Source organism: Pseudophryne corroboree, chromosome 2, assembly GCF_028390025.1.
Source record: "Pseudophryne corroboree isolate aPseCor3 chromosome 2, aPseCor3.hap2, whole genome shotgun sequence".
In the NCBI taxonomy this organism is placed as follows: Eukaryota; Metazoa; Chordata; class Amphibia; order Anura; family Myobatrachidae; genus Pseudophryne; species Pseudophryne corroboree.
Genome location: NC_086445.1, coordinates 766154914 through 766181453, shown reverse-complemented (window position 1 = coordinate 766181453; position 26540 = coordinate 766154914). Strand labels below are relative to the sequence as shown.

General features: G+C 40.1%; 1 protein-coding gene across 1 annotated transcript in view; it reads right to left on the bottom strand.

The window, feature by feature from the left end:
- Positions 1–26540, bottom strand: part of LOC135015769 (acetylserotonin O-methyltransferase-like) — a 138066-nt gene that overhangs the window by 86142 nt on the left and 25384 nt on the right. The window contains exons 3-6 of the mRNA XM_063952819.1: positions 23116–23245; positions 18531–18599; positions 17839–17957; positions 7050–7190 (exon numbers count right to left, since the gene is read on the bottom strand). Coding sequence (XP_063808889.1) covers positions 7050–7190; positions 17839–17957; positions 18531–18599; positions 23116–23245 — 459 coding nt within the window. The remainder of the gene's footprint in view (positions 1–7049; positions 7191–17838; positions 17958–18530; positions 18600–23115; positions 23246–26540) is intronic.

Genomic DNA, 26540 nt, shown 5'->3' with positions numbered 1-26540 from the left:
CAGCACAGATATGGATAGTATACTTGATGACACAGAGATAGAGTAATGGACTACTGTACCGTACTGCTATATATATACTGGTGGTCAGCAAAATCCTCGACTGTCCTCCTACTATATACTGCGCACAACTACAATGCAGCACAGATATGGATAGTATACTTGACGACACAGAGGTAGAGCAATGGACTACTGTACCATACTGCTATTTATATTCTGGTGGTCATCAAAATTCTGCACTGTCCTCCTACTATATACTGCGCACAACTACAATGCAGCACAGATATGGATAGTATACTTGATGACACATAGGTAGAGCAATGGACTACTGTACCGTACTGCTATATATATACCGGTGGTCAGCAAAATTCTGCACTGTACTCCTACTATATACTGCGCACAACTACAATGCAGCACAGATATGGATAGTATACTTGACGACACAGAGGTAGAGCAATGGACTACTGTACCGTACTGCTATATATATACTGGTGGTCAGCAAAATTCTGCACTGTCCTCCTACTATATACTGCGCACAACTACAATGCAGCACAGATATGGATAGTATACTTGACAACACAGAGGTATAGCTTTGGACTACTGTACCGTACTGCTATATATATATATACTGGTTGTCAGCAAAATTCTGCACTGTCCTCCTACTATATACTGCGCACAACTACAATGCAGCACAGATATGGATAGTATACTTGACGACACAGAGGTAGAGCAATGATATACAGTACCGTACTGCTATATATATATATATATATATATATATACTGTTGGTCAGCAAAATTCTGCACTGTCTTCCTACTATATACTGCGCACAACTACAATGCAGCACAGATATGGATAGTATACTTGATGACACAGAGGTAGTGCAATGGACTACTGTACCGTACTGCTATGTATATACTGGTGGTCAGCAAAATTCTGCACTGTCCTCCTACTATATACTGTGCACAACTACAATGCAGCACAGATATGGATAGTATACTTGATGACAAAGAGGTAGGGCAATGGACTACTGTACCGTACTGCTATATATATATACTGGTGGTCAGCAAAATTCTGCACTGTACTCCCACTACATACTGTGCACAACTACAATGCAGCACAGATATGGATAGTATACTTGATGACACAGAGGTAGAGCAATGGACTATTGTACCTTACTGCTATATATATATATATATATATATATACTGGTGGTCAGCAAAATTCGGCACTGTCCTCCTACTATATACTGCGCACAACCACAATGCTGCACAGATTTGGTTAGTATACTTGACAACAAACAGGTAGAGCAATGGACTACTGTACCGTAAAGCTATATATATATATATATATATATATATATATATATATACAGGTAGTCAACAAAATTCTGCACTGTCCTCCTACTATATACTACGCACAACTACAATGCAGCACAGTTATGGACAGTATACTTGACGACACAGTGGTAGAGCAATGGACTACTGTACCGTACTGCTATATATATACTGGTGGTCAGCAAAATTCTGCACTGTCCTCCTACTATATACTGCGCACAACTACAATGCAGCACAAATATGGTTAGTATACTTGACGACACAGAGGCAGAGCAAGGGACTACTGTACCGTACTGCTATATATATATATATATATATATACTGGTGGTCAGCAATATTCTGCACTGTCTTCCTATTATATACTGCGCACAACTACAATGCATCACAGATATGAATAGTAGACTTGACGACACAGAGAGAGAGCAATGGACTACTGTACCGTACTGATATATATATATACTGGTGGTCAGCAAAATTCTGCACTATCCTCCTACTATATACTGCGCTCAACTACAATGCAGCACAGATATGGATAGTATACTTTACGACACAGAGGTAGAGCAATGGACTGCTGTACCGTACTGCTATATATATGCTGGTGGTCAGCAAAATTCTGCACTGTCCTCCTACTATATACTGCGCACAACTACAATGCAGCACAGATATGGATAGTATACTTGATGACACAGAGGTAGACTAATGGACTACTGTACCGTACTGCTATATATATACTGGTGGTCAGCAAAATCCTCAACTGTCCTCCTACTATATACTGCGCACAACTACAATGCAGCACAGATATGGATAGTATACTTGACGACACAGAGGTAGAGCAATGGACTACTGTACCATACTGCTATTTATATTCTGGTGGTCATCAAAATTCTGCACTGTCCTCCTACTATATACTGCGCACAACTACAATGCAGCACAGATATGGATAGTATACTTGATGACACAGAGGTAGAGCAATGGACTACTGTACCGTACTGCTATATATATACCGGTGGTCAGCAAAATTCTGCACTGTACTCCTACTATAAACTGCGCACAACTACAATGCAGCACAGATATGGATAGTATACTTGACGACACAGAGGTAGAGCAATGGAAAACTTTACCGTACTGCTATATATATACTGGTGGTCAGCAAAATTCTGCACTGTGCTCCTACTATATACTGCGCACAACTACAATGCAGCACAGATATGGATAGTATACTTGACAACACAAAGGTATAGCTTTGGACTACTGTACCGTACTGCTATATATATATATATATATATATATATATATATATATACTGGTTGTCAGCAAAATTCTGCACTGTCCTCCTACTATATACTGCGCACAACTACAATGCAGCACAGATATGGATAGTATACTTGACGACACAGAGGTAGAGCAATGATATACAGTACCGTACTGCTATATATATATATATATATATATATATATATATATATATATATATATACTGGTGGTCAGCAACATTCTGCACTGTCCTCCTACTATATACTGCGCACAACTACAATGCAGCACAGATATGGATAGTATACTTGATGACACAGAGGTAGTGCAATGGACTACTGTACCGTACTGCTATGTATATACTGGTGGTCAGCAAAATTCTGCACTGTTCTCCTACTATATACTGTGCACAACTACAATGCAGCACAGATATGGATAGTATACTTGATGACAAAGAGGTAGGGCAATGGACTACTGTACCATACTGCTATATATATACTGGTGGTCAGCAAAATTCTGCACTGTACTCCCACTACATACTGTGCACAACTACAATGCAGCACAGATATGGATAGTATACTTGACGACACAGAGGTAGAGCAATGGACTACTGTACCGTACTGCTATATATATAATGGTGGTCAGCAAAATTCTGCACTGTCCTCCTACTATATACTGCGCACAACTACAATGCAGTACAGATATGGATAGTATACTTGACGACACAGAGGTAGAGCAATGGACTACTTTACCATTCTGCACTGTCCTCCTACTATATACTGCGCACAACTACAATGCAGCACAGATATGGATAGTATACTTGACGACACAGAGGTAGAGCAATGGACTACTGTACTGTACTGCTCTATATGTAGTGGTTGTCAGCAAAATTCTGCACTGTCCTCCTACTATATACTGCGCACAACTACAATGCAGCACAGATATGGATAGTATACTTGACGACACAGAGGTAGAGCAATGGACTACTGTACCCTACTGCTATATATATACTGGTTGACAGCAAAATTCTGCACTGTCCTCCTACTATATACTGCGCACAACTACAATGCAGCACAGATATGGAGCATTTTCAGGCAGAGAACGTAGATATTTGCAGCACACTGAGCACAGATATTTGCAGCACACTTAGCACAGATATTTGCAGCACACTGAACACAGAAACTGAGATAACGCAGCCACGTCTTCTCGCTATCATCTTCAATGCACGAGTGAAAATGGCGGCGACGCACGGCTCTTTATATGCAATACGAATCTCGCGAGAATACAACAGCGGGATGATGATGTTTGGGCGCGTTCGTGTTGACCGAGCAAGGCGGGAAGATCTGAGGCTGCCTCGGAACCGTATAAAATGGGTGAAGTTCGGGGGGGTTCGGATCTTGAGGAACCGAACCCGCTCATCTCTAATTTTAACTGCTGTGAATGTTTAGCCATTATGTCACTTCTTCCTGTTTTTTTATTTTTTATTATTACTATAGTGCATGATTTACCCACCATAACCCTGTATATCCTTATCCATTAGGAATTTCTCTAGCCCATTCTTAAAAGTAGTGACTGAGCCCACCATTACTACTCTCTCAGTCAGGGAATTCCAAATACGTATTGTCCTTACTGTGAAGAAACCTTTCCGTCTCAGTGTGCGAAATCTCTAACCTCTAACCTAAGCGGGTGCCCTTTGTGACCTGTGTGACAATCTTACCAAAAACAAATCTCCCACTAGTTCTGTGTATTGACCCCTTATATATCTTTGTTTGTGACATTGCAAACTGTATTGAAGAGAATGCATGCCTATTTGCAGATGACACAAAGATATGCAACAGGGTAGACACACCAGGAGGGGGTAAAACAAATGATTGAGAATTTAGGTAGACTTGAAGAATGGTCAAGAATGTGGAAACAACAGTTTAACAATAAAAAAAGCTAAATCATGCACTTGAGTCTCAAAATCTCAAAGGCAAAATATAGTATCAATGGTACTTTATAATGGAAACTTATGAGAAGGAAAGTGATTTAGGAGTCACTATTAACTAAGTGACTTAAATGCAGGGGAAAAATATATTAAAGCAATGAGAAAGGCACGTCAGACGCTTGGTTGCATAGGGAATCAGCAGCAAGAAAATAAGTAATAATGCCGCTGTATAAGTCATTGACATGGCCTCATCTAGAATAATGTGTTCAGTTCTGGAGACCATATCTCCAGAAGAATATAAATACATTAAAGAGGGAACAAAGAAGGGCAACTAAAATGGTGAATGGCCTACATCACAAAACTTACTCAGAAACACTAAAAGATCTCAATATGTATAGTTTGAAGCAAAGAAGGGAAAAGGGGGACATGAGAGGCATTTTCAAATATATCAAGGGTTTTAACAAGAGAGGTACAGTAGGTTTGGGGGAAATTTAAGGAAAAATTACTTCACAGAAGAGGTAGTGGGTAAGTGGAATAACCTCCCATTAGAGGTCATAGAGGCTGAGACAGTAGAGCGATTTAAACATGTTTGGGATAGTTATATGAAAATCCTTGAGAAAAAACTAATGATCAAATAGGGTTAAAGTTACCCTAAGGGTTAAAAAATTGGCAGACTAGATGGGCCAATTGGTTCTTATATGCTATCAAATGTTTTTATGTTTCCATGTAACTGGCACTGTGCACATCCACAGTGTCAGATTCTCCCGGAGTTTTTTAAATAAAAACTCCTCCAAAATGTTGGGGACATTTCTTACAGGGAGAATGATTATTGCTAGCACTGTCCCTGCAGGTTTCCCTAAGTACATAGCGGTGATATTTTCATTAAAAATTTAAATTTTCCACTGTGAAACTGCGTCTTTTTCTTCCAGCCGTATAGAAAGGTCAAAACAGCTCCACATACAGTATATCGTATATATGGGGGAAAAATGGGGATACATAAAGTAGTGTAATCATGTTTTCACTTTGGTGTGGATCTCTTAATGGTTTAGCACTCATCTATTGGAGGTCAATAGTAATAACATGGTGTTCTACCATTGCCCGTAAAAGGAGATGTAATGTGTTGCTGCAAAAACACAGTGGGTTTTACCGGCAACAATGGGTTAACATATTCATTGCTACAGATGTAGCCATGCTCATCTTTGCTGCTATACAGCATGCTGCAAGACAGCTTTCTGTATGGCACACCGGGCTTTGACTATTGGCAGCTGGCAATCGCTCTATTAGCTCCTTTAATTCCATTTGTCACATCCCAGCGAGCCATGCAGAAAGCCGTATTGCAGCATGCTGCATCGCAGTAAAGATGACCATGGCTACATCTGTATATGCCTTTTTAATTCACAATGCTTGTAATTGCAATCATTTATTAACCACTTGCCTGGAATGGTCGCATCAGATGCGACCATGCCTGCAAGTGCTTTATCTGACCTGCGCGCACAGAATGTGACCAGTCAGATAAACTGTGTACGCAGCGGCAGGGAAAGGAAATTTCCCTCCACTGCTGCTGTCAGAGGGACCGGAGGGTCACCCAGCCCCCAGTGTTGCCGTACTGCCAATCATTGCAGATTGGTCAGCATGGCAGGATCCCCTACCCCAGTGGCTGCAGACAATAGCAGCTGCTGGTAAGTGGAAATCATTGCTCCCAAGCCAGACCCGGCCCCCCCTTCCCCCCCCCCCCCCGTGTTCCTGGCAGCTGTTCAGGCTCTAAAAACTAAAGATGCGATGGTTGCAATGTTCTGATGGTCACGATATTACCAATCGATGTTTCGATGTTTGACAAAAATTGTGTTGTTTTTTGTTTTTTTTAGAATGTTTTTTTTTTTTTAACTTAAGTCATTTTGGATAGGGTTTAATTCATGTTCTTCACCTAATTCACTCAAAAAAAAAAAAAAACAATTTCTAAGCTGTTTATTTTGGGGGGAAATTGTCAGTTAATTGGTTAATAGCATTGAAGTCTTGATACTCTTTTGAAATATGAGGGATTTTTTTCCAGCACTCCCCTTTTTTTTGTTACAGTAGGTTATTTCAATAAGCAAAAACATATTGTAGTGTGTTATTTATAAAAGATTGTTAAATTATCAGTAGTCAAGTTGGTTTTGTTCTAGGATCTAATTTGTGTATTTGTTATATATAATAAATAATCAATACATTTAATTATGATGACTTTGGATTTCATTTTTAAAACATTTGTATACTTTTATGTTTCCTTTTGTATTCTTAAAATGAAACCTAGTTAAATTAATAATGTTGATGTTAATATTATTTATGCTGATTCAACTAAAAATTTTATGTTAAGTAAATAATTCAAATAAAGATTTTACATAAAACAAAAATACACAGATTTTATTTTTCTAAATGAAAGTGAAAATTGTTTAGATGTTTAACCGGAAGCAATACTGGTTTTGTGTTCTTGTGTTGTGTAAATCTTACAATACCTTCTACATCAATAAAATAAAATAATAAAATAATAGGTGTAATACCTTCAATGAAAGATATATGTTGATCACTATCTGTCATGAAATATTTCTTTGCAGTTTGTATCACATTTTGCAGGTCCATAACAGTGACAGTAGATCCGGGATATGTAGATGCAAATTGTTTTGCAAGAGCTCCAGAACATCCTATAACACAGAATGATTATTACATCAAAATGCAATTGCCAAACTATAATACCCTAAGTGTAGTTTCACAGAGAGGGTGAGCTAGATTCCTGCAGTGGACCATATATAAAACACCATCTACCTGATGATGTGCATATTGCTATTTCAGCACAATAGAAATAAGCTGGTGTTGCTCCCAAAAGTAAAATATGATACATTGTTTTTAATAGAACAGGAGGGTACTCTATAATGGGGCTCTCTTAATAACTTACATTTATTAAATATACATTATAATCTGTCAACATATACTTTCAAACAACAAACATGCACAAAACATTTGTTTGACACATTTACAGTATGTCAAAGACAAATTAAAACCTCCTATGTTGACATGTGAAGTGGATGTATAATAGTAAAAGTAGTACAAGTGTTTTACAAGAAAACAAAATGCAAAAAATTAAAAAATGCACACACCATCCTGAAATTATCGATTAATTAGTACCACAATGATAATAGCTATGTGAAAGTTGCATCTTCAATATAATTTGCACTGCTACAAAATAGAAAAAAGTTTAGATAACATGTAAGAAAGAAAATAGAATTTGATCCTGCCAGAGTACAGTTTCTGCTGTCTACCGTGTGCAGTTCACAATGAACGGTAGATGAGAGTGCCTACCAGTCTTGTTACAGAAGTTTAAAATGAGCATCTACTTTCATTTGCAATGTAGTTTGAATTGAAGCAATGACAAGGCTGATCAGAGCGTACAGAACACAAAAATATGATTGTACCTTATACAGGTTGAGTATCCCATATCCAAATATTCAGAAATATGGAATATTCCGAATTATGGAGAGTGAGATAGTGAAATCTTTGTTTTCTGATGGCACAATGTAAACAAACTTTGTTTAATACACAAAGTTATTAAAAAATATTGTATTAAATGACCTTCAGGCTGTGTGTATAAGGTGTATATGAAACATTAATGAATTGTGTGAATGTACACACACTTTGTTTAATGCACAAATTTATTAAAAATATTTGCTAAAATTACCTTCAGGCTGTGTGTATAAGGTGTATATGTAACATAAATGCATTCTTTGCTTAGACTTGGGTCCCATCGCCATGATATCTCATTATGGTATGCAATTATTCCAAAATATGGAAAAATCTGATATCCAAAATACTTCTGGTCCCAAGCATTTTAGATAAGGGATACTCAACCTGTAGTAGTGAAGAGAGGGCAGTTTGTGGAGGTTTCCACTTGTCCTAGATTAGTGTGCCTCCTAGGGGCAATACATTTCTGTTTGTCCACAATACAGTATGTCATTGTGGTTACATGACTGCAGTGTGCTCTTTGGCATAGAAATCAAATTTCTTGTGCCTATAAATGACAGTTCTCTGACCACACCTGTGCCAAAGTATAAGATCAACATCTCTCGCTCCAGCACCTGTTACTTTTATATTCTGCTGTACTGTGTACTGCTTTTTTATGCTGATACTGAACCTATGCTTATATCCTGGACATTTTATCAATATACTGTTTCTGTACCCATGCCCAGGGCCGTAAATAGCTGTATGCAGATGGTGCATTGCCCACAGCGCAACTGCAGTGGAGGCACACCATCTGGCACTACACCCCCATGTATGTATGTTATATTTCGTGAGGTAGTAGTGGAATTTCCACTTTCCACAGGTGCCTGTCTCCCGCCGCCGCCTCTATAAGGTCCGGGGAGCAGGCGGCATTTGGTGTGACACAGCCTCATGTGGTAATGCCGCCTGTGAGAGCCGCTGTTACCTCTATGATGAAGAGGCAGTGTGAGCGCTACAGCAGGTGTCAGCTCCTAGATGTGAGCTGCAGCTGCCTCTGCTAATTCCGCAATGGAGAGGGAGTGACACAGGTCCCGTAAGTGAGCTGGCGCTGTCAGTGGTCATGATGCCTGTGTGGAGCCACTGCAGCTGGATGGCAGAGCATCTGTACAGGTGATAAAACAAACGAACAAAGACACCCCCCCTCTCTCCCTGACTCTGCTACCTAATGTGTCAAAAAGAGGGACTCTGCCGTACTGTGTAAAAGGGGGACTCTATGTGCCGTACTGTGTAAAAGGGGGACTCTTCCTGCCTAATGTGTAATAGGAGACTCTATCTGCCGTACTGTTTAAAAGGGAGCTCTGCCTTCCATACTGTGTAAAAGGGGGACTCTACCTGCCTAATGTGTAATAATGGACTCTACCTGCCATATTGTGTAAAAGGGAGCACTGCCTGCCATACTGTGTAAAAGGGAGCTCTGCCTGCCATACTGTGTAAAAAGGAGCTATGTGGCCACGCCCTTTCCCCATGAAGCCAAAAAATTAGCCCCCTAATTCCAAAGTTATGCTTGTTAAAACTAAATGGTCCTGTCCTAAATTAGCACATAGGTTACTTGCAAACCTGGGAAACTGCTTGATATAACAGGTAATTCCAGTACCAACAATTTCCTGCTTTCTTGAAGTACAGTATAAGAAGAATTGCTGTTAAATACACTACCTTTTCAATTGTCAAGTGTCAAATGGAGAAGCTGTCACAATACAAAGCATAGAACTGTGCCATATATTTTATTCAGGTAAAGACTCTACGATTAGATCAGTTCTATAAGCTAACTGTTCCTTAAATCTAGGCTACATCAAAATGATTCAAAAGAACCTCAAAATTGTTTCATTCAGAATTAATTTTTCTTCAGCAGGATTTGCCTTTTTTTCCCCTAGAGATAAATATTGAAGAGTCTGTCTGTCCATGTATTGATCGAGGGCTTATTAAAATTATAGGCAAAAGAAAGTATTAACTTCCTTGATTGCATAAAGGGTGCTGAAATATTCTGCAAGCTTGATTTGAAAGGAGAATATAATTAATACAAATTAAGTCAGGTGACATGGAAAATCAACTAAAATAATATGGATGGTCATTTTGATTACTTGTTAATGCCCAGTGGTCTGCCTCAGGAGTGCTCTGCAGTTTATTTAATGAGAATTTCTGTATAACTTGTATCATATATTAAAGCAACATCATTATTTATTCTACAACTCCATCATAAACATGGCTTCAAGTTTTCACTTGACTTCAAGATAACTATCTCTACTGGAAATTGAAAAGTGTGTGTTTAAATTTACAAACAATTTATTATGGTATACCTATCTGTCTGACTTTACTTGTTCCCCCCCACCACCACCACCACCACCACCACCACCTGCTTATCTGTTACCTACTTGGCTGTTGTGAGAGCTTGCATTCTAAAGTGATAAGCTTGGCTTTTTAAGTGAATTGTGAGTTGGACACAGCAGCAGGTGTGAGGAGAAACCAGGAGGAGGGGGTTGAATCTAGGTGTGAAGTAATCAGGTGTGAAGTAATCAGGAGGAGGGGCTGATTACAACAGCTGCCTAGAATCTATTTAATCAGTGACCAGACTCATTTGAGCTTGCTCATTGTGAGAGCTTGCATTCTAAAGTGATAAGCTTGGCTTTTTAAGTGAATTGTGAGTTGAAAACAGCAGCAGATGAGTTAGAATACAGAAAAATGTGAGTTTTATAATACGCAAGCAGGAACACAAATATTTACAATACCATTAAGTCTCTGGTGAGGCTGCAAGGGGCTGACCTTGTGAGTGAGAAAGAGGGTCTCTAACTTGGAGTAGCAGAGGGGCTGAGGTTTCGTGTGTGTGTGTGTGTGTGTGTGTGTGTGTGTGTGTGTGTGTGTGTGTGTGTGTGTGTGGCAGATATTTTGAGAGAATAGGGCTGTTTTTGTTTCTGTATTTGTTTTTGTTCTATTTTGTGTGAGAGCATACTAGGTACTGCCCAGGGACGCTGCTGGTGGGGAAATACCCTACTGCTGCTGCCAGCAAGTACTACCAGGGACCCACAATCAGCCTGTGGGGTCTGAATCCACTGCTGAGCTGCACAAGGGGGCAATGAAGACTGCTGCTGCAGACATCAGAGGAGAGGACGGAAGGGGAAGGAGACTGCTGAATACAAGTGAAGGAACCGGTGACCATTGCTGCATAAAAGTGAAGGATTAGGGGACACAAAGGATAGATAAGTATAAGCTTAACTTCATTATTGTATAGTGAGTGTTTTGCTAGATTGTTTTGCTTCTCTATTTCTTCTTGGGTAACAGGGAGTTAGACCTTACAAAAATATGGGTGGGGCTGGGATTGGGGATTTCACTCAGTGCATGTCATGCAAGATGTACGCGCACCTGGAGCAACCATCTAAGTGTGAGCACATCTGCACAAGGTGTGTGCGTATGGTTGCCCTGGAAGCCCAGGTAACTGATCTAGAGCAAACTGTTACGCGACTGAGGGAGATTCACAATCTTGAGCGAAGTTTAGATAGAACGGTGGAGGAGTTGAGGGAGGGGTCACTGGTAGATGAGGATGACTAGGCAGTTAGCTGGGTCCCATTTAGAAGGAAGAAAAAGAGGGGGAGGCTCAACATCTCTGAACTATCAAACCCGAATACATTTTCACGACTGGATGAGAAATCGGAGGATGATAGTGTGGAAATGATGGTGCTGGAGGAGACTGCTCCATCTAGCAACCAGAGGAGCGGTCCCTCTGGCGCAGTTGGGATAAAAGTTAGTAAGGTACCTAGTCAGATTGTGGTGTTAGGGGACTCCATTATTAGGAAGACAGATAGGGCAATCTGCTACTGGGACTGTGATCGCCGTACGGTCTGTTGTCTCCCAGGTGCAGCACATCGCGGACCAGGTAGATAGATTGTTGGGAGGGGCTGGGAATGATCCAGCGGTCTTGGTGCACGTTGGCACCAACGACAAAGTTAGTGGAAGGTGGGATGTCCTTAAGAAAGACTATAGGGAATTAGGCAAGAAACCTAAGGCAAGGACATCTAAGGTAATATTCTCCGAATTATTACCCGTGCCATGCGCTAGCCCAGGGAGACAGAGGGAGATTAGAGAGGTAAATGTGTGGCTTAGGGATTGGTGCAGGAAAGAAGGGTTTGTGTTCCTAGAACACTGGGTGGACTTCTCAGTCAGGCGCCATCTTTTTTGTTGTGATGGATAGCGCCTGAATGAGGAGGGGGTAGCGGTGCTGGGGAAAGGATGGTTATAAGGTTGGTGGAGATTTTAAACTAGGTGCCTGGGGGAAGGGTTTAGCAAGAAATTACAGGTCATTCAGCAGGGCCGAAACTAGGATTTTTGTCACCCAGGGCAAGGTAGTCATTTGACTCCCCCCCAAAAAAATATTTTTTTTTTACAATAAATAAAAAAAACCAATAAAAAAAAACAATTTAAAATAAATAAATAAATGAATAAAAATATTATATATATCTCTTTCAGAACTTTTTTACCTGAAAAATTGCCTTTTCTAACATAAATTTCATATCCAGGAAAAAGTGTCCCCATTTTACACAGTACGACAGGCAAGTGTCCCCATTTTACACATTGCGGCAGACAGGTGACCCCATTTTACACATTGCGGCAGACAGGTATCTCCATTTTACACATTGCGGCAGGAAAAAGTGTCCCCATTTTACACATTGCGGCAGGCACGTGTCCCCATTTTACACAGTACGCTGGCAAGTGTCCCCATTTTACACCTTGCGGCAGGTACGTGTCCCCATTTTACATAGTACGCTGGCAAGTGTCCCCATTTTACACATTGCGGCAAGAAAAAGTGTCCCCATTTTACACATTGCGGCAGGCACAGGTCCCCATTTTACACATTCCGGCAGGTGGTTGGGAGAGGGAGGGAGAGAGAGAGAGAGAGGAAGGGAGAGGGGCTGACTTACATTTGAAGCGGTTCTCGCCGCTCTTCAGCCGCCTCTCCCTCCTCGTCTGCGCGGCTCCCCCTTCTCCCTCCTCCCGAGTGCCCAGCTCGGGGGGCGGGGTTTCGTGGAATGACGCGTTTGCGCCGTGACGTCACGACACAATCGCGTCATTCTGCGAAACCCCGCCCCCCGAGCTGGGCACTCGGGAGAAGGGGGTTTCAAAGTCCAAAAAGTGCTGCGGCGGGTGTTAGGGGGTCTCGGCGCCCCCTCCAATCCGGCGCCCAGGTCGCCTGCCCCCCTAGCCCCCCCCTAGTTTCGGCCCTGCATTCAGTAAGAATAGCAGGGGTGGCGTTAGTGAACAAAATGGGGGAGGAGTAGGGGGAGGAATAGAGCAGACAGCAAGGGTAGTAACATGGGAACTAAAAAGGGTTTTAGAATAACAGTAACCAATGACAATTACGGGTCATCTTTGCTGCATAAGAATTATGATGTCCCCACCATAAGGGGAAATACATATCTCAATTGTATGTATGTAAATGCTAGAAGCCTTACAGGTAAAAAGGGGGAACTAGAAATCCTTGCAGCAAGCAAGGAATATGATATTATAGGCATTACTGAAACATGGTGGGACGAATCTCTCGATTGGACAGTCAATCTAGAGGGTTACATGCTGTACAGGAGAGACAGACTAAATAAGCGGGGTGGAGAGGTATGTCTTTACGTAAAGCCATTTCTAAAACCTGTTATATGGGATGATATTCAAGAAGGGACTGTAAATACTATTGAGACATTATGAGTAGAAATTCCATGCGGGGGTAAAGGAATAAAGTTATTATTGGGATTATGCTACAGGCCGCGTGGTATTAATGTGTCTGACGAGAAATTGTTACTGAATCAAATTGAAAGAGCAGCAGGAGTAGGAGACATAGTAGTGATGGGAGACTTTAACTATCCCGAGATAAATTGGAAAATCAATTCATGTGATACTGCTAGGGGCAATATGTTTTTAAACACGCTATATGATAATTACTTAGTTCAATTAATTGAGGAACCAACTAGGTACAATGCAATCTTAGACCTGGTATTAACTAACAATGGGTAATTGGTATCAAATATTGAAGTAGGAGAGCCCATAGGTAACAGCGACCACAATATGGTCACATTCAATATTAGTTTTCATAAGCAGTCCTATACTGGCTCAACTAGGACTCTAAACTTTAGCAAAGCCAACTTTGACATGATGAAGGAAGCGTTAAGGGACATTAAATGGGAAATTCTGTTTCAAGGATAAAATACTACAGATAAATGGGATGTATTAAAATCACTGCTAATTAATAATACTCATAAATTTATTCCCACCAGCAGCAAGAAAAGGAATAAAAATGCCAAACCAATGTGGTTTAACAAAAATATAAAGGAATTAATGGACCAAAAAAGACGAGCATTTAAAAAATACAAATCTGAGGGGGATGTGGAGTAATTTCAGCACTATAAAACTGTAACAAAATATGCAAAAAAGGAATAAGAGCGGTTAAAGCAGAAACTGAAAAACTAGTAGCAAAGGAAAGCAAAGCGAATCCCAAATTTTTTTTAAGTACATCAACAGCAAGAGACTAAAGAAGGAGAGTATAGGCCCTTTAAAGGACAAGAGGGGAGTCTTAATCAAAAATTATAATGACATAGCAAACAAACTAAACAAGTTTTTTTCAACGGTATTTACCAGAGAGGACCAAATGCTGGGTCTAACACAAAATCTCAACAAATATAATGTCCCACTGCTAAATGCTTATTTATGTGAGAAGATAGTCTGTGACCGATTAAAAAAGTTAAAGATTAATAAGTCACCTGGTCCTGATGGAATTCACCCGAGGGTTCTTATGGAGCTGCACGCTGAACTAGCAAGACCTTTTATTTTTGATCTTCATGGATTCAGTTAAATCGGGTATGGTTCCCAAAGAGTGGCATATAGCAGAGGTAGTGCCGATATTCAAAAAGGGGAGCAAAGCTGAACCAGGTAATTATAGACCAGTTAGTCTTACATCTATAGTGGGGAAAGTATTGGAAGGCATTCTAAGGGACAGTATTCAAAAGTTCCTTGAAGCAAATAAGGTCATTGAAAGGAACCAACATGGATTTGTGAAGGACAGATCATGTCAGGCCAACTTACTTGGCTTTTATGAAACAGTAAGTGCGAACCTTGATCAGGGTTAGGAGGAGGATGTAATCTTTTTAGACTTTGCCAAAGCTTTCGACACTGTACCACACATGTGTCTTATCTATAAACTACAAGAAATAGTGCTAAGAAGCACAATATGCACTCGGGTCAGTAATTGGTTAGATAATAGGGAGCAGCGTGTTGTGGTCAATGGATCATTTTAAAATTGGACTAAAGTACTAAGTGGTGTGCCACAAGGGTCTGTACTTGGACCACTTTTGTTCAACATTTTCATCAACGACCTAACAATAGGTCTAGAGAGCATAGTGTCAATTTTCGCAGACGATACCAAATTGTGTAAGATTATAAATACGGAGGAGAATGCTGAGTCTCTTCAAAATGACTTAACTAAACTGGAAGCATGGGCAGCAAAATGGAGAATGAGATTCAACACAGACAAGTGTAAGGTAATGCACTGTGGGGGCAAGACCAAAAATAACACCTACATACTAAATTGGGTAATATTAGGGGATTCTGTACTGGAAAAAGACTTAGAGGTTCACATAGAGCACAAATTAAGCAGCAGTACCCAAAGTAGGAGTGCAGCAAAGAAGACTAATAAGATATTAGCATGCATAAAATGGGGAATTGATGCAAGGGACGAGAGTATTATACTCCCATTATATAAATCACTAGTGAGGCCACATCTTGAATACTGTGTGCAATTTTGGGCACCATATTACAAAAAGGATATCCTGGAGCTAGAAAAGGTTCAGAGGCGGGCGACCAAACTAATCAAGGGCATGGAGACGCTGGAATACGAGGAAAGGCTTGCAAGGCTGGGCATGTTTACATTGGAAAAGAGGAGACTAAGAGGGGACATGATCAACACCTACAAATATATAAGGGGTCAATACACAGAGCTTGGGAGGGACCTGTTTTCTATAAGATCAGCACAGAGGACACGTGGTCACTCACTTAGGTTAGAGGAGAGGAGTTTCCGCACATTGAGGCAAAAAGGTTTTTTCACAGTAAGGACAATACATGTTTGGAATTCCCTGCCTGAGACAGTAGTAACAGCAGACTCAGTCAACACCCTTAAGAATGGATTAGATAAATTCCGATTGGATAAAGATATTCAGGGTTATGGTGCGTAGTCACGCATTATAGTTAATATAACTAGTGCTAACATAAAAATAACTAGTCCTATAATAAGACTGCATAGGAGACCACAAATAGGTCGAACTCGATGGACAATTGTCTTTTTTCAACTTAGTTACTATGTTACTATGTTGTATTGCAAACTGAGGACACATTCCTAGTATACGCAGGTATTCCTGGCCAATAAAGCTGATTCTGATTCGGATTATTCTTTACCCCTCATTGATAGCCCCAATCATAGCTCTCACTCACAAGAATGCCAACTCCAAACATTTGCCCTCTGAGCTGGTTTAAGCTTTTATTCTGTTAAACAGTATATTTCCCTTCTGCCCCAATCCTCAAAACCATTATTGTTAAAATTGATGCCTTATTTTTTGGGGTTAGAGCTGTCCTATTCAATTAATTGTATATAGTGAGGCTTCTTCTCTGTACTTCCTATGTAAAAAGAACTCACACCAAGAAAATGTATGGGATAGGAGATAAAGTACTACCCTCTACTAAAATAACTTTGTAAGAGTGAAATAATCTATTAGAAGAAGCTATCTTTTCAGTTATGGTCTAGGCAGATCACAACTTGTTATACTTTCTGTCATTGCAGCCTCTTAACACCCACCAGGCTAGATGGTTTATTTTCTTTCTCATTTTAATCTTGTGATTACGTATTGTCTTGAATTAAAAAATAGTAACCCATCTAACATCAAAGCTTCTTCAGAACCAGGAATAGTTTTGGCCTAAACTGTTCAGTAATTGCCTACCCCTCAAATACTTCTCTGAATAATCCACCTGCCAAATCCTTGCAACAAATACATGAACAAGCAACTACCATATATTAAACATTGTTGTCATCACATAGATTTATCAATACTGGAGATTTGATAAATCTCTAGCACAGTCTGTAAAATGACAGTTAATTGGTTAATACTACATCTCTCTCTAGTTTATCTCTCTTCAGGATTTCATAAATCCCCCCCTATGAATCAAATTACTATTTTATAATATTGTCATCTTGCAAGCAGGACCCACTTATTGTCTGGCTCATAATACTTAGTCTTGTGTTAATACTTAGTCTTGTGTCATTGCTGTACTTTCCTAACTGTTAAGTTCTGTGTAATATGCTGGACTAGTTACTATATTAATAGGTTAGGGTAATGTATTCAGCATTAGACTGTACTGAACATTAGCAAATCACTCGCCTTTAGCAGTCATTACAAATTAATATAATGCATTACTACCACTTCATTCAAGGTTTTATATTTCACAATTTTTTTCAATCAAAATTAATAAAGGATATATTTTAAAATGTATTCTGATAAATGTAAATGCTCTGTCTTAGTAAATGCTGAGCCCTGTCTTAGCATATATGAACATAGAGCCAAACATCTGCAATACTTTTTACTTACCCCTAGCCTTTCCAGATAATGCAATACAATTTGGGTGGCTGCACCTCCTTTTCCAACCTCTAATACAGTACTATCTATTCTGTTTTGAGTTGCTTACAAATAAATGATGATTATTTTTTTCGAAACAACTTTGTTCATCAAATTCTACAATTTGCCAAATATGATGCCAAAAAATACTATAGGCAATTTTTATTACCTCCAAGGTCAAAGACTGTGTGAAACATCGAGAGGTCAAAAGCTTGTATCACATACTTTCCACATATATTCCATATGGAGTCCATAAAACTTACAAAAGCCACCATCTCCTCTTCTGACCTAAAAAATAATAAATTCACCTAGTTACACATTAAGACTGTTCTGTAAACAAAACTGTGATACACAAAATGAAAGTTGCTTATAATCAATGTATTGGCCAATCACAGCTGCATGTAAGGGAGAGCTTCATCTAGACAAGAAAATACAACAAACAACTCCCCTGACACACTGCAATGGGCCAGCAAAATAGACATGCATCCTACATGATAATAAAATGCAGAGGGCTAAGTCACACATTTGCAAATATGTAACACGCCACTCACCGCATCAAGGTGGAAGTTGCATCTTTCACTGACATAAAGTAGTTAACATTTTTTAAACTTCAAAAATGTGTATTTCTGCTAAAGTTTTAGTAAAATGATTTTGCTAAAAAATCATATTGTTGACATTAACATTTTTGTAATGCAATTCTGCAAATCTTACATAACGCAAAGTTGTAGTGTTTTTGCAATGGGAAATATTTCACAGCAAATACATACAATAACATTAAAACTACAGTTTATATGTGAAACTGCTTTGTGAATAAAATTGTGAAGCAGAGATGGGTGATGTCATATTATATGGAAACGTTACCTGTAAATGGCTGTAAATATATCTTTTGACGATACCCCAAAAGCTCTTTCATACTGGCTTTTGCCTTCTCTGAAACACAATAGACAGTTTTATTATTATTATTATTATTATTACCAAAAAATTCCTTTTAATGTTTATGGTTACTCATTTTGTTATGCCAATTATGTAGGTTATCTAATATTTAACAAGCGCTACTGTATCTCTCTTTATATTGCAACCAAAAGCTATGTTTTTTTCTCCAAAATGCAAGCATTTTATTGTCATGTGTCATCCAGTCCTAAAATTTTATTAGCAAAAGAAAATATTGGGTCATTCCAAATTTAAAGTAAGCGAATTCTAAAGTAAAACTTTTTTGCATTATTTAATCCTATTTAGTTAACATTTTAAATTCTTAATTATATTTTTACAATTTAAGATGTAGAATTAATTACCAGTTTGTAGTTATGAACACAAGCATCCAGGGAGCTAGGGAAAGAGTCGACAATAACAATATCAACACTCGTAATGATGACACCACAATATCAACATTTATGATGATGACATTGTTAAAATGTCGATAGGCTGTGTATCAACATTCCCAAAATGTTGACAGGTGAAATACCGACATCGTCAGAATGTTGAAAATAGCAATAGGCTGTAGGAGAGAGGTTAGGCTCAGGCTGCAGGGAAGCATATGGAGGGGGTTAGGGTTAGACTATGGGAGGAGTTATGGGAGGGTTAGACACTTGATTGAGAGTTAGATTTAGAGGTTAGTGATAAAGGAGACATACTTACTGGAAGACTGGAGAATTGGAAGTCTGACCCAGAAGTAGCGATCACATGAACCCTGAGACCCAGAAGACTCAGATGAACTGCAGCAGCCATTGGGAGCAGGTAAGTCACCACTGGGCCACCATGATGAATGTTGACAATGTCAGTGTCAACATTATGACCATGTTGACATTCTCATGTCAACATGATGAATGTCAACATTATGACTGTCAACATATCCTACCAAACCATAGCTCATATTGCCTTTCTATTTAAGTTGCTTTCTGTTTATCTAATATTGAATGGAATAAATTCAGCTCAGACAAAAATTTGGCAGTTCTAACAAAGGCGTCGCACAGGGCTTGACAATTTTTTCTAAAATCTAGGAGCCAGGATGAAAGTGTAGGAGCCAGAACACCGTCCTCCCTACAAAACCCCCCTCATAAACAAAAAAATAACTGAAACCCAAATGGTCAACCCCCCCAACCCCCTCCCCCCACTCCAGAGCCACATCAATGAGCAGCTCCAGCCCCCAAAGGCAAACCAACCCCCAAAGCCCTATAAAAAAGGGTGTACCCCAAGGCAAAGTGGCCATCTGCAGACACAATGCTGTGCTGCTATCCCCCAGGCAAACAACAACCCCCTCCCCACAGCCACATTAATGATCAGCTAACCCTGGACAAACAATCCGCCACCCCCTGTAGCCATATCACTATCCCCTTTGAAGCTGCAATCTCTAGCCACGCCTAGACCCTCTTCTGCAGACAGAGCTTGGAAACAGCAGACAGCACAAACAGGGTTGGACAGTCGGAGTATGGACAGACATGGCTGATATAGACAGACCAAGTAGTCAGCGCAAGCCAGGATGGACAATCATCCCCTGTGCATGAAATTATCGCCACAATACAAAAATGCCTACATATCTAGGCTGGGGCTGTCGAGAATCCGCTTCCTCTCTCTTTGCCTGGTAGCCAGGCAGCAAATCTAGGGGCCATGGCAACCTGGCCCCTGGGATTTGTCAAGCCCTGTCTTAGCATATATGAACATAGAGCCAAACATCTGCATTAGCACTAGATAAGGCGGTCAAAGGGGGGCAGTTTAAACTTGCTGTACTTTAGCTGTAACATTTATACAATCAAAATTATTTTTAAAAGCTAAAATGAATACGTACAAGAAAAATTGGCATGATTTTGATTAATGCAAATTTTAAACAAGGGAAAAAAATAATTTTGTTAATAATGGGGCAGATGTATCAGTGAGGAAGTAGGTTACCCTATGGTGCTCAGGCGCTATGGGTATGAGATGCTGTGCCAAGCAGCGGCCTCAAAGATATACGGGAAGTCACTCCCACAAGGTAAACAAAAAATCAGAATAGAGGGTGCGCTAGATTTGTTCAATATGATAACAAATAGTAATGTAACCAATATCACAATTTAATAATAAGAAGTAAAATATATAAAATAAATACACTGAGTTTTTAGGGTAATTATACCATAAAAATGCATGCACGACTAATATAGAGTTAAAAAAGCACAAATAGTACTGTAAATATATCAAGGGTTACCCAAAAAGCCAGGAGTTGGAAAGAGAAATGAGAGAAATCAACCTGGATAAGGCATAAGGAAGTGATAAACCAGTGATAAATGCAAGGTGATACACGCACCAGCCAATCAGCTCCAGTATGTAAATTAACAGTTAGGAGCTAATTGGCTGGTTTATTTATCACCTTGCATTTATCACTGGTTTATCACTTTGCCATCTCCAGGTGAATACACCTGCCCCAATATTCTCTGTATAAATCTATAGCTCTGGAGCAAATACTGTAGGGATGACACAAAAAAAACTAAAATGTGGCCACTAAAATGTTTTTTTTTCCGGCATCTAATGCATATTGTAGTGTTGGAAGCAGATATAGTGGAAGACGGGTATAGGATCTACTGTACAGCAATACTGAAATTTTCTAGCAAAAACAATTGCCCTTCAGTTTAAGGGGTAAGAAAAAAAAACAATTTATCAAAATAGTTTTTCTGATGCTCAGAACGGACATTAGCAGTGATTATACAATTGTCCCATCACACACAAATATTTATTGTCTAAACCAGGCATTCCCAACTTCGGCCCTCAAGGCACACTAACAGTCCAGGTTTTAGTGATATCCATGTTTAAGCACAGGTGACTTATGTAGTGCTTCCATTGTTTTGATTTAACCATTTGTGTGCCTTGAGGACCGAGGTTGGGAATGCCTGGTTTAAACCAGTGGTTCTCAATCTCGGTCCCCAAGTACCCCCAACAGTTCATGTTTTCCAAGTCACCTAGCAGGTGCACAGGTGTATTCATTATTCACTGACACATTTTAAAAGACCCACAGGTGAAGCAAATTATTTCACTTGCAATCCTGTGAGGAGACCTGGAAAACTTGAACTGTTGGTGGTACTTGAGGACCGTGGTTGAGAACCACTGGTCTAAACCATGAAATGCAACGGCTATAGGAAGCATATTTTGATTCTGTTTAGTTGCATATATGCAGTGTTTAAAAACAATAAGTTAGGGTACTATTTACCAAAAAGTGAGTGGAGACCTTGAAATGTGTCTTTTAGAAAACAAATGATTATGGCCCCATATTGTAATAATCTTTTAAAGCCACAAAACAACTCCTAAACATCCAAGGTGGAAAGATTAAGTTCTCACACATCTGAACATCTCAGCAGCAAAACTGCAAAGTCCAAATAAGGAGAAATAACTTTTCTTCTCACAAGAATATAAAACATTGAGGTGTCTGTGAGGAAGGGCACCCAGGAACCTGCTGATTCTATAGAAATCATGTCTGGGAAAAGCGGATTTTAGTCCTGTAGAATTAGCAGTCACTCTACTGTGATACATGTACTGGGGCAGGGGAGGGGGGGGGGGGGAGGGGAGAGGCATTGGAACCACATTCAGCCACTGTAATGTTTTAGAATCTGACATGATTCCCCAACACAAACTTCACTACAGTCTACCTGGGGTCCCCAGAATACTTGTGCAATTTTTTTTTATATATTGTTTTTTTCTTTTTTTGGAGGGGCCGTTCTCTATTTGATATTGGCAGCTGTGGTACTTCTAAGACACCACCTCCACACTTTCACCTGAGGGGCGTCAGTTTGTGGCAGTTGTTATAAATTTTGCCTAGGGTGCCGAGAAACCTTGCCTGTCTCTGATTCAGGCTCGTTTACCTCACAAGTGGAAAAAGTAAATGGCATACAGTAACCACTACGTCTACAGTACTCTTTTATACAAATTTACTCAAACATATTTTAAACCCTGTGAATTATTTTTCTAGAATAACTCTCAATTTGTCAAACTAAAATCGATGGTTATGACCTTTGAATGAAAAATTCATGAGAAACACATGAATACTAATGGATGAAATACTTTGAAAGGAGCTAGACATGATCAATGCAGGTTCTCAGTATGGAGTACATACTATTTTTCCGCTGGCAGGATGCAGGCTGTCAAGATCCCAACAGCTGCTTCAGGCCCGCCAGAATGCCGGCAGTAGGGCAAGCGGTATGAGTCCCCTTGCAGGCTCGCTATGCTCGCCAAGCTGCAGGCTCGGTGGCTCACTACATTCACCACAGGTTCTATTCTCACTTTATGGGTGTCGTGGACACGCACAAGTGAGGCTAATCCCTGCGTGCCGGGATTCCAGTGTCGGTATCCTGACCGCTGGGATCCCAACAGCCAGCTAATTGATTGCATCCCCTCAGTATACGTACAGTCACATCAAATCCATGTAAATCAGCACATTTGAACTTTAATAAAAATATGACATGGTATATTTTATTTTTACAGACTGTACCTTACAGCTTGTGGTAAGAATTGCCAGCACGTATAGATAGTGTTAGAGTGGTACATCATCATGTGATACAGTGACTTTGGACTTGACTTGACCAGATATATGGAGGAAAGATCTGTGTTGGAATAAGAAGCTTAAAAAGGCAAAAAAAAAAGAAGAAATGAAAACCAGATTTAAGTGCAGGATAGACATTCACCTTCATATACAGTATATATATATATATATATATACACACAAAAAATGAGAAAGTGTACATGGAATTCAAGCGCTAAAGACAGTACTTCCCTTATTTTGGGATGATTATGGACCAATGCTTCTCCTCTTGGATAGGTGATGTTCTCAATAAATTTCACCAGGTTTGTGGAGAAACAGGGAACAAAGAATAGAACAAAATATAGTGTAGTGTGTCAGCCACACAACAACAATAATAAGTCCCAGAAACTTTTAATCCAGTATCCCCTCAGCGGCTGACCGCTAGTAACCTCACCGCTGACCGCAAAGTTCCCACCATTGAAGATAATGGAGCGGCTGTGCAATGCGCTGTCTGACAGCTCAAACACGCATAGCCAATCAGGAGAGTGCCACGACGTGGCGCTCCCTGATTGGCTGAAGGGACCCTCTGTGACAGGAGTCACGGGGGGTCTCAGCATTCGGGGAAAGAGGTCTCATGTGTAAACATGGAACCCCTTTCAGTGCGTGGATCGGGCATGCGGTTTGTTTTTTTGCCAAGTACGTGGATTACAAAAAAAGAACAGGACACACTGGATTTAGGTGAGTATAATTTTATTTTCAGGTACCCCGGATTCTACTTGGAGACGTGGACATAGGTAAGTATGTGTCAGCATGTATGTAATAAAGTTTTACTTTCACGCTGTGTGTGTCCTGTTTTTATTTGGGTATTTTTTTTTGCAGAAGAACTACAGGTACCAATGGGCCCGTTTTACCCCCACATGCTGGTGCTTGTGGTTCTCCAAGTACCAGCTTACAGGGGGGGGGGCTTGCTGGGACTTGTATTTCTTCTGCAAAAAACAATATTCTTTTATTTTAAACAAGGCTATCAGCCCCCCATCCGCAGCCCATGGATGGGGGGGACAGCCTCGGGCTTCACCCCTGGCCCTTGGGTGGCTGGAGGGGGGACCCCTTGATTTAAGAGGTCCCCACTCCTCCAGGGTACCCCGGATAGGGGTGACTAGTTGGGGATGTAATGCCACGGCCGCAGGGACCGGTATAAAAGTCTCTATTTTTTCAATCTACACTCCTATGGTTTTTTCTGGTGTTGTGCAGGAGTACCTCCATTCTATGTGTTTTATGGACTGTTTTTGTTAATTTTAAATACATTTGTTATTCCTTTTTTCACAATTGTGGATTGGATTGGAATTTTTTCATCTGGAAGCACATCTAAATTAAAGATACCTTGATGTGAAAGTAGCAGCTCCTGCAATTGTGAGTGGGGTACGCCATCCTGATATATTCACTAAAGGGAATTAAAAGATACCTTTATATGTCTGTCACCACTCTTTGAAGTGTGAGTTCGGGTATGTACCAATACTCATAGGATCCATCAGTAAGAGGGTGGGATCTACTCTGTAGAGATACCTCTATGTGTCCATTGTGGCTATCTACTGTGTGAGTACGGTACGCCATCTTGGACATTTTTTTCCATGCATCATAAGAACTGAGGGGATACTGGATTAAAAGTTTCTGGGATTTATTGTTGTTGTGTGGCTGACATACTACACTATATTTTGTTCTTTTTTTGTTCCATGTTTCTCCACAAACCTGGTGAAATTTATTGAGAACATCACCTATCCAAGAGGAGAAACATTGGTCCATAATCATCCCAAAATAAGGGAAGTACTGTCTTTAGCGCTTGAATTCCATGTACACTTTCTCATTTTTTGTATTGCATTACTGTTTTAGAAGTAAGGTGAAACTTCTGAGAGTCGTACTAGGTCAGCAGCTTTTAGCGCCTGACTGTGATATACTCAAATCCATTCCATATATATATATATACAGTATACACAGGTAATGAAGATGCAAGAAAGCAGTTTCTTATCAACATTTCGATGTATAATTCATTGTCATCAGGATGACGATGAATTAAACATTGAAACGTTGATAAGAAACTGCTTTCTTTAATCTTCATTACCTGTGTGCAGCCGAAATCTACACAATATATTTGGATCCCCTGTCAGGGAGACATTACAGCTAAACAGGGATGCTGCCCGAATTGCTGTTATATATATATATATATATATATATATATATATATATATATGTATGTCTTATGATAAAAATCACTTTACATTTGCTTTCACATCTGTAAGTTTAGAGCAGGCCACCGTTTTTCTTTGAGAGCATACAAGAAAAATTACTGCTACAAAATTGTAGCATATTGTGTGTATTTTCATATGTGAAACAAAAAAACAAAAGCAAAAACACTGTGCAATCCAGTGGCGGAACTTGAGTAGTGGGCCCAGATGAAAAATATAGCTTGGTTCCCCCTCCTCCAACCCAACCCAAGTTCACAATATGCCACATGGCAGTGGGTGACAGGGAGAGGCAGAAGGTGAAAGCATAAGGCACGGGGAGGCAGAGGGTAACATAGAGATGCAGATGGTGACAGCAGAAGGCAGTGTGTGACAGGGAGAGACAGAAGGTGACAGGGATACAAGCACAATGTCTGCGTGGAGTGGAGAACAGGGGGCATGTACCTTGGTGGGGGCAGGAACACAGCGACTTCTGCTCTGTCTGTGACTTGGGACACCACCCCTTGTTATTTCCTCAGTCAGGCAGGCTCTGAAAGTGGCAGTTACATCGGTTGTGAGCTGCCTGTTATTCACAGGCAGCAGTGAATCCGAAAAATGTACAATGGTCTATTAATTAGAGGCAATATGTGGCTGTTATCATCGGTGCTGATAGGTGGCAGGACTCCTCTATCAGTGCAGCACACACAAGGTCAGCCCTGCCTCCCTAAGGTAAGAGGCAGGTCCCAGGGCTCATCCTGCTGTCTGCACTGGTCCATTCATCTGTCATGCTCAAAATGGTTGGGGGGGAGGATTGAGGTTGGTAAGGGATAACTCATTGCTGGTCTGGGCAGCAGTGGACCCCTTAGTCCTCAGGGGCCCTGGTGCAATGCACTTGCAGTCTCAATGGTAGTTGAGTCTCTGGTGCAATGTAAGCATGTGGCAGCACAAAGATAATTTCTAAGTGTGTGTTGATGCAGCTGGAATAAAGATATGGCGGTCCTCAATCATCAAAATGTATATAAAAAAGTGGAATAATTGTATATATTTCTAAAATTGCATGTATTTCTAAAAGTACTGTAACCATCGCCAGTTAAAAGCTAATATAGGAGGACAAACATTAAAAGCAGAACATAACTATGCACAAAAATAAATTCCATAGGGGAATCAGGTTGGGGGGAA